Consider the following 14,192-nt stretch of genomic DNA (forward strand, 5'->3'; position numbering starts at 1 on the left):
TTAGTTCCTGTTTGATCTTGTTAATATAACAACATGAAAACTGTTGATGTGGAAAGATACGGAGTGTTACTTCATGCGTGATATTTGAGTTGACAGTTTTCCTGACATCGCAAGACAATTGGTAATAAGCTGCATCCAGCCGAACAAATGCACTGTACTCTGTGACTTGAGTTATGAAATAACCTTTACTTACATGAGTGGTTCCATGTTATGGATTTACAAATGTCATACTGGTATCTGAATCTCTTCTGTAGTGATTATCTCTACTGTGTTTGCATTTTTTCTTTTGTTTCCTTTCTGCTACATACCATAGTTGTACCTGTGGCAGCAGCAGAAGCTATGCTTCAGCTTGTAAGTGTCATAGTTGTATTCACCACCATTTCTCAGTGCACCAAAGCAAACAACATTCAAAAGTGTAGAACTGTCTTTTGCCTTCCATTCCACTAAATAAATAGGTTTGTATATCAACAACCATAATAACCTATTACAGCACTTTCGTACTTCCAGTGTTCACAGGGCTATTAAATCATACTTTAACATATGTAATGTATTTACAACATACTACATACTTTGCTCTGTAACATAAATACTATTACTACAAGCTGTGTGTGCTTCTCAGTACTTCAGATCTCTATCTGTAATACACAGCTAAACACTCAGATAAGAAATTTCAATTTAATTTTATTGCTTTATTCAATGTGTTCAACGGCATCCAGACGAAAGGAAAATGATCCAACGAAGTCCTCTATGTGATTTTTTTTTAAAGAATTGCTGCAATGGAAGTGAGTAATTTACCGAAGAGTGATCCATCATCCTTTATAACTGCTGCATCAGCTACTTTGGATCAAGTAAGAATTCTCCTTGCTTCAAGTGCAAACCCATCAGATGACACTTCACTGGCTGTTAGGCTTAGCATGGTTAAGGTAAGGGCAATTAGTGGAATAATCACATCTGTTATGGCAATCTGTTGTTGAAACTAGTAATGTGAACATAGTAAATTATTATTTAATAACATTTATAAAGTCCCATTCTTGCATGTGGCAACATGGCAATTCTGGATAAATTATAATGATAAAGAAGAAAGTATTAAACTGTGTTGTAAATGATTCTTATTATTTTGGAGTGTTAAAAATGGTGGCTGATTTAAGAAAATACATTTTATTATATTGTTTAAGTTAGTGTGTGTGAGATGGAAAATAACACTTGTAGGCAATATTCCGTGTTTCATAAAGGAGCAATTGCATGTTTGATCCTGCTGCTTAATGTAGTAACAACTGAGTGTGTGTTACTATAGTGAAAACTAAATTCCTTCCATATTTGTATTTATAAAAAAATTATCACATAAGCAATGCTATAAAACATGAAAACATACGAAAGTTTGGAGAGAGGAGAGAGAGAGAGAGAGAGAGAGAGAGAGAGAGAGAGAGTGAGTGAGTGAGTGAGTGTTTTTCTCTCTTAGCTTACACTATCACTGACACAATGTGGCCTACCTCAAGTGCTAGAGAGCTTCCAACCCAAACAGTAACCACACTCAAACTAACGAAAATGTTAAAGTTTTACCAGCATGAGACACTTAGCAGTGAGACAGAAGCCTGAGCCAAGTTTTATAAATAGAACGATGAGCTGAATGGGCTAGCTAGGTTTTTTGATTGTTTTGTTTTGAATCACAACCAGATTGTGGCTTGGTGTGAAGTATAACTCACTGGATTATTTCAGGATTAAAAATTTTTTTTTTTTTTTTTTTGCTTTGTGACACACGCAACTGAAATGCTGAGAATGTAGTTCTGTTAACTAAGCATGGAACAAACTGTTTGAACAAGATATTTTAGTATTTTGTTTGACACTATAGACACATTGTATGCAGCAACCCCATGAAGAGTAATAAAACCTCTAATGCTTGTATTTGATCATTAGGCTAGAGAGGAAGAACTATTGGGTAGGAAACAAGAAATGGAGGCTTTAAATAAATCAAAACAGTTACCTGCCACAGACCAAGTCAAAAGTTTGAGTGCAGCTTTGGAAAAGGTGAGTGTGCTTGTGTATTTTGATTTAAATGAGTTCATTTTATATAATCAATGTCAGTTCATATTTATTCAAAATGTATCCATATTGTTGCAGACAGAATTGCTGAAGGTAAATTGTAGGAGTTACGTATAGAATTTTTGTAGTTTTGGATTTAGTAAACAGAGTGTGTATTAATAGGCAGAAAAGTGGCTAAATTTAAACTATCTGTTGAATCTAACACATTTACATAATATAATAAGAGTTTTGTTGTTTCACTGACAATATCATTACTGAAAGTTTAAAATTGAATATAGTAAATGCATGAAGGAGTGTCAAGAAAGGAACTCTAGACATAAAACAAAGTACTTAGTTTTGAATCTACAAGAGTAGTATTTGACATCATTAATGCATGAACATTTATGTTCAAGTAGAATGAATGTTTGTAATAAACTCCAACACACTTTTAAATGATGCACATACATCATAGACTCCATTTTTGTTTTTGAAATTTCATTTGGAGCATTTTAGTCCGTGTACTAAAATTCTCATGTATAACATAAAACAGTGTAATATTGCTTTGTGAAACAAGTATAATGTTTTGAATGATGTAAATTTCAAATCAAGATACCATTTCTATAACATTGTTCAATTCATACTGTCTTTGACTGCGTTTGTGTATTTTGCAGGCATCATATGATATGGCAGCTCATCGAGAATATGTAGACTGCAAATTAGTGACATTGAAGAAGTATACATCAAATGTGGACTCTGTACTTGCTTGGATAATGGAAACGAAAACGAGAATAAATATTAGCAAAGAACTTCCTGAAAAAGAAAAGAGAAGAGTGATTGACAACATCTTGGTTAGTTCATACTCCATAATATTAGAAGTAGGTGTTGTGTGCACATGTACAGGCAGATGTGCGTGCACGCCATCGTGCTCTCTCTCTCTCTCTCTCTCTCTCTCTCTCTCTCTCTCTCTCTCTCTCACGCACACACGCACACACACACACACACACACACACACACACACACACAAAAAATCACAATTTATATGTATAGTTGGGCAGGAAGGCAGGGGAACAGCAGTCAAAAGCTCATAAATAAAGATTTTACTCTGTGTGTGTGTGTGTGTGTGTGTGTGTTTGTTTGTTTTGGTTATGGTGGAGGTGGTAGTAATAGTCGTAGTAGTGGTAATAGTAATAGCAACAATAGTAGTTGTAGTAGTAGTAACTAGAAACTGTAACTGAATCATAAATGCATTAACTTTTCTTTTACAGGCATCTGTTCTTAGTCGTGAAGGAGAGGTAACTGAAGTCCTTGACAATTTCTCAAATTTGGAGGAGGAGTGTGAGACAGCTAAACAACCAGTGTCTGTAGAACTTCAGGTATTTGTTTTCACGAGGAAATTATCTATTTACTAGTGAACTAATTACTTGATTTTATGATGACATACATCATTCCTATAGGCTGAAACTTGATAATTCATACTTAGTGGTATTTTTAGAGATTGTTGTCATTTTTTTCTTTGCAGTTGATATTTCCCTATTTATTTCCCTTATTTTGGATATTGTTGACCTTACATTTTACTTTCCTTTTGGTGAACAATAAGTAAAAATCCAATGAGTCATTTATTTTTTAATGTTAGAGCCGGTGTTGATTGCATATTTTGATTCACTTTCTCTAAAAAGAACATCACTTTTTTTCTTTAACTTTAGGATGAAAGCCAGCATTGTTGCTTAAGAAGGGTCATTGATTTGCTGTCTTGCTCTTCAGCAATTGAGTTATTGCTCTGTCTTTTACGGTTTTGCAGTCAAAGAGAACTTAAACTCTGATCTTTCTTTTTTAGTGTTATCATATTGCACCAGAAAATGTTCTTCCACCAGTTAAAAAAAAAATCTGGAATGATTGACAAACCATACTTTCCTTGTATTAAGCATGCTCTCTATGCTCTACATCTAACTATGATGTCAAGAAGACAGTGAACACTAATGCAAGGAGCACATTCTGCTGTTATAGCAAAATGTCTCGAATTATAAAAGTATTGTTGTTCTTGGTAATAAATTTATAGTTAAGAATGAGACAACTCTTACTAATAACATTCACATCTACATGCAAGGCATGTGAGAAATTACACACAACTAAAAATAAGGTCTTTCCTTTGCAGTATGTTTGTAATCATATGTACCATTCACAATCTCCTTATCCTATATTCATGTTAACATGAGATAATTTTCCATCCTTCTGATATTTATTGTCATTTACAAAGAACCAGGGAGTAATTATTTGAATAAAATGAATACAAACACGTCTCCTCCTTTCTAACATAAAGTAGAAATTGGTGACAACAGACTGATATGTTTTACATACTTGCAGGTAAATGTTACTGTCACAGTGCAACTATGCATTTAGACGATATAGTCTGTAGTATTTTCTTTGAAAGGAAAATTGAGTATGTTATTGACATAAGAAACACATTGATAATTTACGTATGAAAGTAAACACAAATTAATATTTTTTATTTATTATTATTTTTGTTAACAGGAGAAAATTAAGAAGTTGATTGAAGATTGGCAGTATGTAAAGTGCCGAGGTGAAGTTGCTGTAGTTGATGGTGTAGAAAATGCTGCTTCAGTAGCCAGTACACTGAGTCAGGTTCCCAGGATTCGAACAACAGGTAGGTGAAAAACTGTACCATTCTACTGATAGCCGGTGTGTGTGTGTGTATGTGTGTGTGTGTGTGTGTGTGTGTGTGAGAGAGAGAGAGAGAGAGAGAGAGAGAGAGATGTCAAAGTAATTTATATTTGTAGTAAGTTGTTGGTTTACTGGCACCAAGGCGAATACTGTGAGAGACTGTTTTTACAGAAAAATGCCTGTTTCCTTCTGCCAGCCTTATCCAGCAAAACTAGTAGTCCATCTTTAATTAACATAGTGGCCACAATAGTTCAAATACTTCTAAAGAAACTGATACACTCATTTTTGTTTCTATAAAGATATTGTTTTTGCAGACATATTTGCCACAAACTTCTCACATTTCTCTGCTGAACATAAAACATTGTTAGCAGTCTCATGTTTGTGTGAAAAATCTCTTTCTGGGCAGTAACATTACGATTTTTATGTTCTCTTTACTGTCTTCATAAATAATTTGACTACCTGTCATAATGTGTTCCTGCACAGTTTCTTTTATATCTGTGAGCCAATTTCATTATAATATTACTAACTAAAGGGCCAACAGCCTTGCCACAGTGTTAATACCGGTTCCTGTCAGATAATCAGAGTTAAGCTCTCTCGGGCTGGGCTAGCACTTGGATAGGTCTTGTAAACTGACATACAGCTGGGAGAGTGGTGTGCTGACCACATGGCCCTCCATATCCACATCCAGTGACTCCTGTGGGCTGCGGATGATATGGCGGCTGGTTGATAATGTTGGGCCTTTGTGGCCTGTTCTGGTGAAGTTTTTTTTTTTTTACTATCTAAAGACTCCCTCAGTGAAAATGAGAACTTTTATTCTGCTCTTTCATTCTCTCTGGATGGTTCCTTGATGATTTTGCCCTGTTATTTTAGATTACTCCATGAATTTAGTAACTGTTGAAAGCACCTTACACTATTCCTACAATATGTCCTATAGCTCTAAATTGATGAATCTATTCATCTACACATCTCAGCACACAATGTTGAATGGTACACTGAACTTTACAGGAAGAGTACAATTGCCCGTATGAACACTTGACAATTTGTGGATCCATGTGTGTTTAGTGGGTAATGATGTTAATGTGGAAAAGGTAGCGCATATCTAGAGGGTGATGCATATCTTGGCTTAGTGTTCTGCCTTCCTCCTTAATAAGTTCAAAATATATTCCTTTACCCAGTTAAATATTGCCACCAATACCTTTGGTCATTAAAATTTGATTATATTTTATGCACGTCAGTTACCATTGTGAAGGTAGCAACAAAAAAGGCATCCAGACACAAACTTAAAATACAATCATTTGCTAAATCTTAAAAAATGCAGACCCTGTATGATGGGATAGGTGCTAGGAAAAAGTATGTTACATTAATTCATAATTATATGATTGAACACGTGAGTAGAAGTTATGTGAAAGACACAGATTTACTAACCAGTGAAAAATTCACACCTTCTCTGGAGAGTAAGGGTGTAATACATTTCACACAGGAATGCAGTACAGTGTCTATACAGTACAGTGCTTGCATGTGATCCATGATGTACACTAAAATATTGGCAGAGATTTTCTTAATATATCATGTGTCATAGAGGGAAATCTTTCTCAGATTTTTCTTTTCCCTGGTGAAAATGGGGATAAGATTTATTTTGTTTTCAAATCCTTCTCTTTGTGTTACTCCCAAGTGACTTCTTACCCTTCCACTTCTCATTATCATCCATATTGTTATGATATACTGTCACTCATTTTTAATCATTTAAATGATAAGTTTTTTGTGGCTTTTTGAGAGCACACTAGTGGGGGCTGATGATATTTAATGTTAAGATAATGGCATACAAGAAAGATTAGGGTTTGATGTCCCACAGAGGTCATGACGGATGGAGCACAGATTCAGTCTAATGGTAGATGGGGAAGGAAATTGGCTGTACCATTTCAAAGGAACCATCTCATCATTTGCCTCAACTGATTTTGAAAACTAAAGAAAAAATTAATTATTCTTACATGTCAGTATTAGACATTGTCCAATATGTGCACATCATTTCAGCAGCTATATTTGGTCATTATCATACATTCTTTCAGATGTAATGTAAATGTTTGACTAGGGAAGCGGCAAGCAATTAAGCAGGCCAGCAGAAGTGTTGAACCTCATCCACAAATTTATCAGACTGTGATAAATTGTCCTAACAGCTGACTCTGACTTTACTATCTTGGAAGATGGCTTATTGTGAACTATATGCACTATGTGATACAACTGTTGCCCAAAAATGTCCACAACTTACCCAAAAATGTCCACAACTTGTGTTAGTTTTCCAGTGAATGTCAAAACACTTTGGAGATTTCACAGTAAATGTGCTACTGTTCAATACCCATTACATATTTTTTTCTTACTTCAAACTATTACTGAATTACCCCATATTCTGGAAGGTCTTTGAAGATATTTATGGATGATGATGATGATGATGATGATGATGGTTATGATGATACTGTAAATAGTAACAGTAGCAAAATATCTAAGAGTGACTGTCAAGAGCAACATAAAGTGTAGGCACCTCATACAACGAGTTTTAGCAACAGCATACGTCAGGCTAACAAGGGGAGGTTGTGGGATGGGACTCTATATTTTGGCTCAATCTGTATGAGTAGAAGCAGGTAGATGCCCTTTCCAAGTTCCTAGTATATACCACCTGATTGGGTCATTGTTAAAGACAAAATGCTCTGTGAAGATTTTTGAGCAGAATATGATGGATTCTCTCCCCCTGTCCCTCAAAGTAAGTCAGTCGTGGGTCATGTTGCGCCATTGATCAAGTGCACTGTCTGACAACCCACTGGCTCAGATTTGGTTCTTGCTGCTACTATTTTATTCCCCCAATTTTATTTTACTCCTTGCAGTGTTAAACTGTTAATTATAAAATTTAAATATATGCAGCCAGTCAAATTTATATACATAAAATTAATATATTCAATTTACTTAGGATTAATTTCATTAATTAATATATTTAAACAGTTAATTTAAATGATTTGGCAAAGTTCTGAAACTTTATTTATCTATTATTAAAAGATACATTACCTTTTTTTAAGGTGATAATTATCAGAGAAACATTTAAAACAAAAATTGTTCACACCTGCACACTTTACAAAGGCACTTTGTGAGCAAGAACATTTTTTGAAATATGTTTCATTGGAAAGTATACTTCAAGTTTTCAAATGAAGATAATTTCGTTGTTAGTAGTAATGCATACCAAGCACACTGAAACATTGAAGCGAAAACTGAAGCACTGAATTGATGCTGCATGATAATATATATTTTAATTGCAAGTTCTCATGACAATAATTATTGCTGTTGTTGTTGTACTTCAGGAGCACTTTGTAGTCTTTTAATTAGATTTAGGACTTGGTGATAGAAATAGACACCATGAAGTTAAATGAGAAGAGTATAGTTTGGTGGATTGATCTCCACAGTACACATTACTTTGCCTTCCTCATTGATGACTGTTGCATCATACATAGTCAAATCTGATTTTCCATTTCAAAAATTCACCAACAGAAGGAATCTATCATTATTTTCAAGAATTTGGCATATAGCTCTTTTGTTAGTTCCCCGACTTGGAGCAAGTAACGACAACAGTTTTATTTTCTTCTTCCAATTTCTTAACAGTACCAACAACTCTAGGGACAAATTTATTAGTGGTCTCTTGCATACATAAAAATATAATGGCTAACAGTTTCCCTGAAGTGGTTAAACTGTGTTGTGCTGTGTGAGAGTGGGTAATGGTGGAGAGATTGAGTTTTTTCTCCAAAACTGTCTTTGCACCATTGTAATTCAGTGACTTGTTATATGTTGATTCATACTGGCACCCAGTTAGGTGAATGTTATTTATACAATCAAGGCTGAAGCCTGCTGTTATACATCTTGTCTGTGTACAAAACTTCTCTGTTGTTTCCACCGTTTCGTTCAAAGGTGCAACATGATTTTTGCTGAAAAATTTGGTGATTATTTGCTAGCTTATTGAATGTTTAGGTTTGAAGCTTTTTACCCAGGTGTCAGTGGAAATAAATTGAAATTTTTCTGACAAATATGGGAATGATACTGTCATTGCCCACTGTTATAATGTTCCCATCTTCACTTGTTCATAACAGCTTCATTTTCCATGTCTTGGAGTTGATGATTGCAGTTTTTTCATTTCTAGTGCTGCCTATTTCTATTTCTTTTCTCCAAATTTGAAGATATATATTTCCAATTTGGATGAGCATCAGCAAAATCAGTGGCTCTTCTTATCAGCCAAGAACACCAAAGTACAAGAGGTACTTCCTAAGTTATATTCTGTAACATCATAATCATCATCATCATTCATGTCTGTTCTTTAAGAAGAAATCTGGACTGTGTATACTAAAAATGCGTCTGGGCAGAAAAAGAGAGAGAGAGAGAGAGAGAGAGAGAGAGAGAGAGATTTAGAGAAATGGTGAGAAAAATCCAAGGACCTGTTCACAAAGATTTTGTTCGTCAGGTTTGGTGTATAATAACAATCATCATCATTTACTATGGAATTTATCATTCATAATTCAATAGCGTTCCCTGCAATTACTTGGCCCATAGCTCTTGCTACAGGACTCACAGACATGGGAGGAGTGTCAATGACCATGTTTTTTCTTTGTAAATTGAAAAAGGCTTATGAAGAACAATGGTGAAATATTTTAAAGAAATCTTCGTCAAAAGCCTCGATTTTTTTCACCAGTCAACCGGGTAGAAAATTCTCATTGGGTTCCCCTTTTCCAATAAAATAATAAGTTTATATGTAAAATAACTGGAGACATGTAGTGAGTTGCTGTTCACAGCTGCAGAAAGCATCACAAATTGTTGGAAAAAAGGTATAGTAAGGGACAACTACAGGGGATTTTAAACAGCTGCCCAAGTCCTGTGCTTTGAATACATCAAAGAGAACAAAGAAAAAGGACAGTGTGTGTATATGATAACAACAGAATGTTGCTACTGAAGGGCAGTTGAAATCACAAACCATGCTCTACAGTAAATACACTTTAGAAATGTCTGCATCTACATCTACATCTATATGCTGCAAACCACCATGAAGTGCATGACAGAGGTTAAGTTCCATTATTCCATTTACTAGGGTTTCTTCCAATTCCATTCTTATATGGAGTGCAGGAAGAATGATTGCTTCAATACCTCTGTGCGTGCTTTAATTATTCTAATCTTATCCTGACAATCCCTATGTGAGCAATACATAGGGGGTTGTAGCATATTCCCAGATTCATCATTTAAAGCCTGTTCTTGAAACTTTTTAGTAGACTTTCTCGGGATAGTTTATATTTGTCTTCAAGGGTCCACCAGTTCGGTTTCTTCAGTATCTCTGTGACACTCTCCCATGGATCAAACAAACTTGTGCTGACTTTTGCTGTATACATTCAACATCCCCAGTGAGTCCCAATTTGGTATGGGTCTCACACACTTGAGCAATATTCTAGAACTGGTCGCACAAGTGATTTGTAAGCAATCTCCTTTGTAGACTGATTGCATTTCTACTAGTAAGCGGAAGTCTTCCACCTGCTTTATCCACAACTGAGCCAGTGTGGTCATTACATTTTATATCCCTACAATGTGTTACACCCAGGTATTTGTAAGAGTTGGCCAATTACAGCAGGGACTCATTGATATTATAGTCATAGGATACTATGTTTTTATGTTTTCTGAATTGCACAATTTTACATTTTTTAACATTTAAAGCAAGTTGCCAATCTTTGTGCCACTTTCAGATCTTTTCAAGATGTGCCGAAATATTTATGCAGCTTCTTTCAGACAGTACTCCATTATAGATAACTGCATCATCTGCAAAAGTCTGAGGCTACTATTAATATTGCCTGCAAGGTCATTAATCTAAAACGTGAACAGCAAGGGCCACAACACATATCCGGCACATCTTTTCAAGATGTGCCAGAATATTTATGCAGCTTCTTTCAGACAGTACTTCATTATAGATAATTGCATCATCTGCAAAAGTCTGAGGCTACTATTAATATTGCCTGCAAGGTCATTAATCTAAAATGTGAACAGCAAGGGTCACAACACATTTCCCTGGGGGCACACTCGAAGTTACTTCTACATCTGATGATGACTCACCATCCAAGATAACAAGCTGTGTCCTCCCTACCAGAAAATCCTTAATCTAGTCACAAATTTCACTTGATACACCATGTGAATAAGCATAGATATGGTACTGAGTCAAATGTTTTTCAGAAATCAATAAATACTGCATCTACCCACCTGCCTTGATCCAAAGCTTTCAGTACGTTGTGTGGGAAAAGTGCGAGTTTAGTTTCACATGATCGATGTTTTTGTAGTACATGCTGGTTGGCATGGAGGAGGTCATTCTGTTTGAGATACTTCACTATGTTTGAGCTCAGAATATGTTCTAAGGTTCTACAACAAACTGGTGTCAAGGACACTGTATGGTAGTTAAGTAGATCACCCCTACTATCCTTCTTGTAGACCAGTGTGACCTGTGCTTTTTGCCTAGAACTGTGCATGGTTTTTTGTCAGAGGGATCTACATTATAGTCGGAAGAGGGGCTAACTCAGCCTCAAATTCAGTGTAGAACTTGATAGGGATTCCATCAGGCTGTGGAGTTTTAATGACATCAGTTGTTTCTCAATACCACTAATACTAAAACTTGTTTCACTCTTCTTTCCAGTAGTATGAGGATTAAATTAGGGAAATTCTCCTGGGTTTTCCTTTGTAAAGGAACATTTGAAAATGGAGTTAAGCATGTCATCTTTTGCTTTGCTACCCTCAGTTTCAGTTCCTGTTTCATTCACTACGGGCTGGACACCAACTTTGGTGCCACTAACAGTCTTTACAAATGACCAGAACTTCTTTGGGTTTTGTGAAAGATCATTTGATAATATTCTGCTTTGGTAGTCACTGAAGGCTTCAAGTATTGCTCTCTTGACAGTCAAACATGTTTCATTCAGCATCTCTCTATCTATAGCCCTGTGCTTTGATTTAACCTATTATGCAGTAGTCTTTGTTCCCTTAGATGTATAACATGGAGGACCCTCCAATTACATACTGTTCTATTAGGTTAATATCTGCCCAGTGCATGGTCAATTATTCTTTTAAACTTGAGCCATTATTCCTCTACATGCTCCTGACCAGTGCTGAAAGTTTCAAGTTCCTCATTGAGTTATGATGCTACTTAATTTTTATCTGGTTTACTGAACATATGTATCTTTCTGCTAGTATGTTGTTTTTGTCATTGTCTGCAATACAAAGACTGGTTTGGTGTACCTCTCCACAGTACTCTGTCCTGTGCAAGCCTCTTCATCTATGACAACCTACATCCTTCTGAATCTGCTTACTGCATTCATCTCTTGGTCTCTCTCAATGATTTTTATCCCCTGCAGCTCTCTCCAGTACTAAATTTGTTATCCCTTGATGTCTCAGACTGTGTCCTATCAACCAATCCTTTCTTTTAGGCAATTTGCGACATGAAATTCATTTCTCTCCAATTATATTTAGTGCCACCTCATTAGTTATGTGATCTACCCATCTAATCTTCAACACTCTTCTGTAGTACTACATTCCAAAAGCTTCTATTCTCTTCTTGTGTAAACAGTTTATAACCTTTGTTTCACTTCCATGCACATCTAATATAAGACAATTCATGTTTACACATATTAATTAATTAATTACTCTTAATTAAATTGAAAATACAAATTTTGAGTATATAAATTTAACTGTTTAAGTATATTTAAATTTTGTGATTAATATTTTTAACATTGCAAGCAGTAAATTAAAGTGGAAAAAATATTATTATCAAGAATCAAACCTGAGCCAGCAAGTTGCCATAAAGTGCTCTTGATCCATAAATTATTGGAATAAAAACCCCCCTCACACTCTACTTGAAAATTTTTTAAGTGTGTTTTACCCTCTCCTGTGGCTCACTCAGGTGAAATATGCTAGGAATTCAAAAGTCATCTACTTGCTTCTACTCGCACAGTTTGAGCCAAGTTGGTGAGTTCCATTCTGCACCCTCCACTTGTAAGATTCATCCATTAAATTATGGAACTCATCCATGACCGTACTTCATTTTATGCTAATATTTTAGCTGTAAAACATTTAGCCATCTTTTCAGTGAGTCAGACAGGCTGATGGCTCCCATCTGTCTTATACACTAGTACTGTGGACTTGGCGTGTAGAAGTACACAGCAAGTCATGTTGAAAGAAAACCACACATTGACATGTGCCACTGTGACTCCTCTATCAAGGATATTGTTGAACAACTTTTGGTCAGCAGTCCCAGTGCTATTGTGTTTGAGAGCTAACTATTGCCCGTGCCCAGTTCCACATTTTATCAAGTTTAAAACCATCACCATTATTAATTAAATCATTCATCAAACATAGTTCAATAATTTCCCTGAAATCTGAATCCCAGAATGATGAAACAGATGTTTATATCTGGAAGTTATCATAGTCCAAAGTGTGACTTTACTGTGTGCAGTGCTCAGCTATGGCAGATTTATCAGGCTGTAGCAGGCAGGAACAGTGTCAGTGTTCCACGCAACATTACTGAATTTTACATGAAGTATATCTGATGCATGACAAACCATATTGATGGGGAGTCTTATATGTGCATATTTTCTGTAAAATCAAGTCATCTTTAACTTAGCCATTGAGCATGGCTGTCTGTGACGTTAGCAGAAAAATGATGTTGGCTTTATGTTCAGAGCAAATGTGAATTATTTTAGAAGAAAGACTCCATGCAAATGGTAGGGAGGCCATGGACTTTAATCTTTCCTCTTCAGATTCTTGAGGTAGGGTACACATCTTTAGTTTGAATTGTAAAGCTTTGCAGATCTCCCATAGTGGACAGGCATTATTTCCAAAAACTTTGTTTGAAATGTTCAGGTTCATCCTGTTGATGGTCCTTACCAGCAGTCATATGTGCCCCAAGACCAGGTGTACTCAGGACACCACTGGTTTGTGCAGCATGATGACAGCTGCCTGCTCACAGGTACAAGTGTCAGTTTGTGGCAGACACTGTGCCCCAAGGTGCTGTTGGTTTTCTGAGGAACTGTAATGTCCAAAAAAAGGTAGCTATCAATCCTTTCCCAACTCCATGGGGAATTGCATGTTCCCATGAATGGAATTTGTATGGTTCCAGACCTGATTAAGTTTCTCATCACCATGGGGCCACAGTACAAAATGTCATTCACAAGACTCCAAAAGATAACAGGCTTATAACTTGCAGAGACCAACATCTTCTCCTCAAAGCCCGGGTTCGATTCCCGGCGGGGTCAGGGATTTTCTCTGCCTCGTGATGACTGGGTGTTGTGTGATGTCCTTAGGTTAGTTAGGTTTAAGTAGTTCTAAGTTCTAGGGGGCTGATGACCATAGATGTTAAGTCCCATAGTGCTCAGAGCCATTTGAACCATTTTTTTCTCCTCAAAATCTTCCACAAAAAAGTTGGCCATGAAAAGAGGCAAGAGGCTTCC

The 14,192-nt window shown here is 36.0% G+C and overlaps 1 protein-coding gene across 1 annotated transcript in view; it reads left to right on the forward strand.

Moving 5' to 3' along the window:
• Window positions 1–14,192, forward strand: part of LOC126183923 (dystrophin, isoforms A/C/F/G/H-like) — a gene marked incomplete at its 5' end in the record, with an annotated part of 927,096 nt that overhangs the window by 164,931 nt on the left and 747,973 nt on the right. Inside the window, 5 exons of the mRNA XM_049926269.1 lie at window positions 767–923; window positions 1,915–2,025; window positions 2,691–2,867; window positions 3,285–3,392; window positions 4,549–4,681. Of these exons, the coding sequence (XP_049782226.1) occupies window positions 767–923; window positions 1,915–2,025; window positions 2,691–2,867; window positions 3,285–3,392; window positions 4,549–4,681 (686 nt within the window). The remainder of the gene's footprint in view (window positions 1–766; window positions 924–1,914; window positions 2,026–2,690; window positions 2,868–3,284; window positions 3,393–4,548; window positions 4,682–14,192) is intronic.

This window comes from Schistocerca cancellata, chromosome 4 (assembly GCF_023864275.1).
Source record: "Schistocerca cancellata isolate TAMUIC-IGC-003103 chromosome 4, iqSchCanc2.1, whole genome shotgun sequence".
Lineage (NCBI taxonomy): Eukaryota > Metazoa > Arthropoda > Insecta > Orthoptera > Acrididae > Schistocerca > Schistocerca cancellata.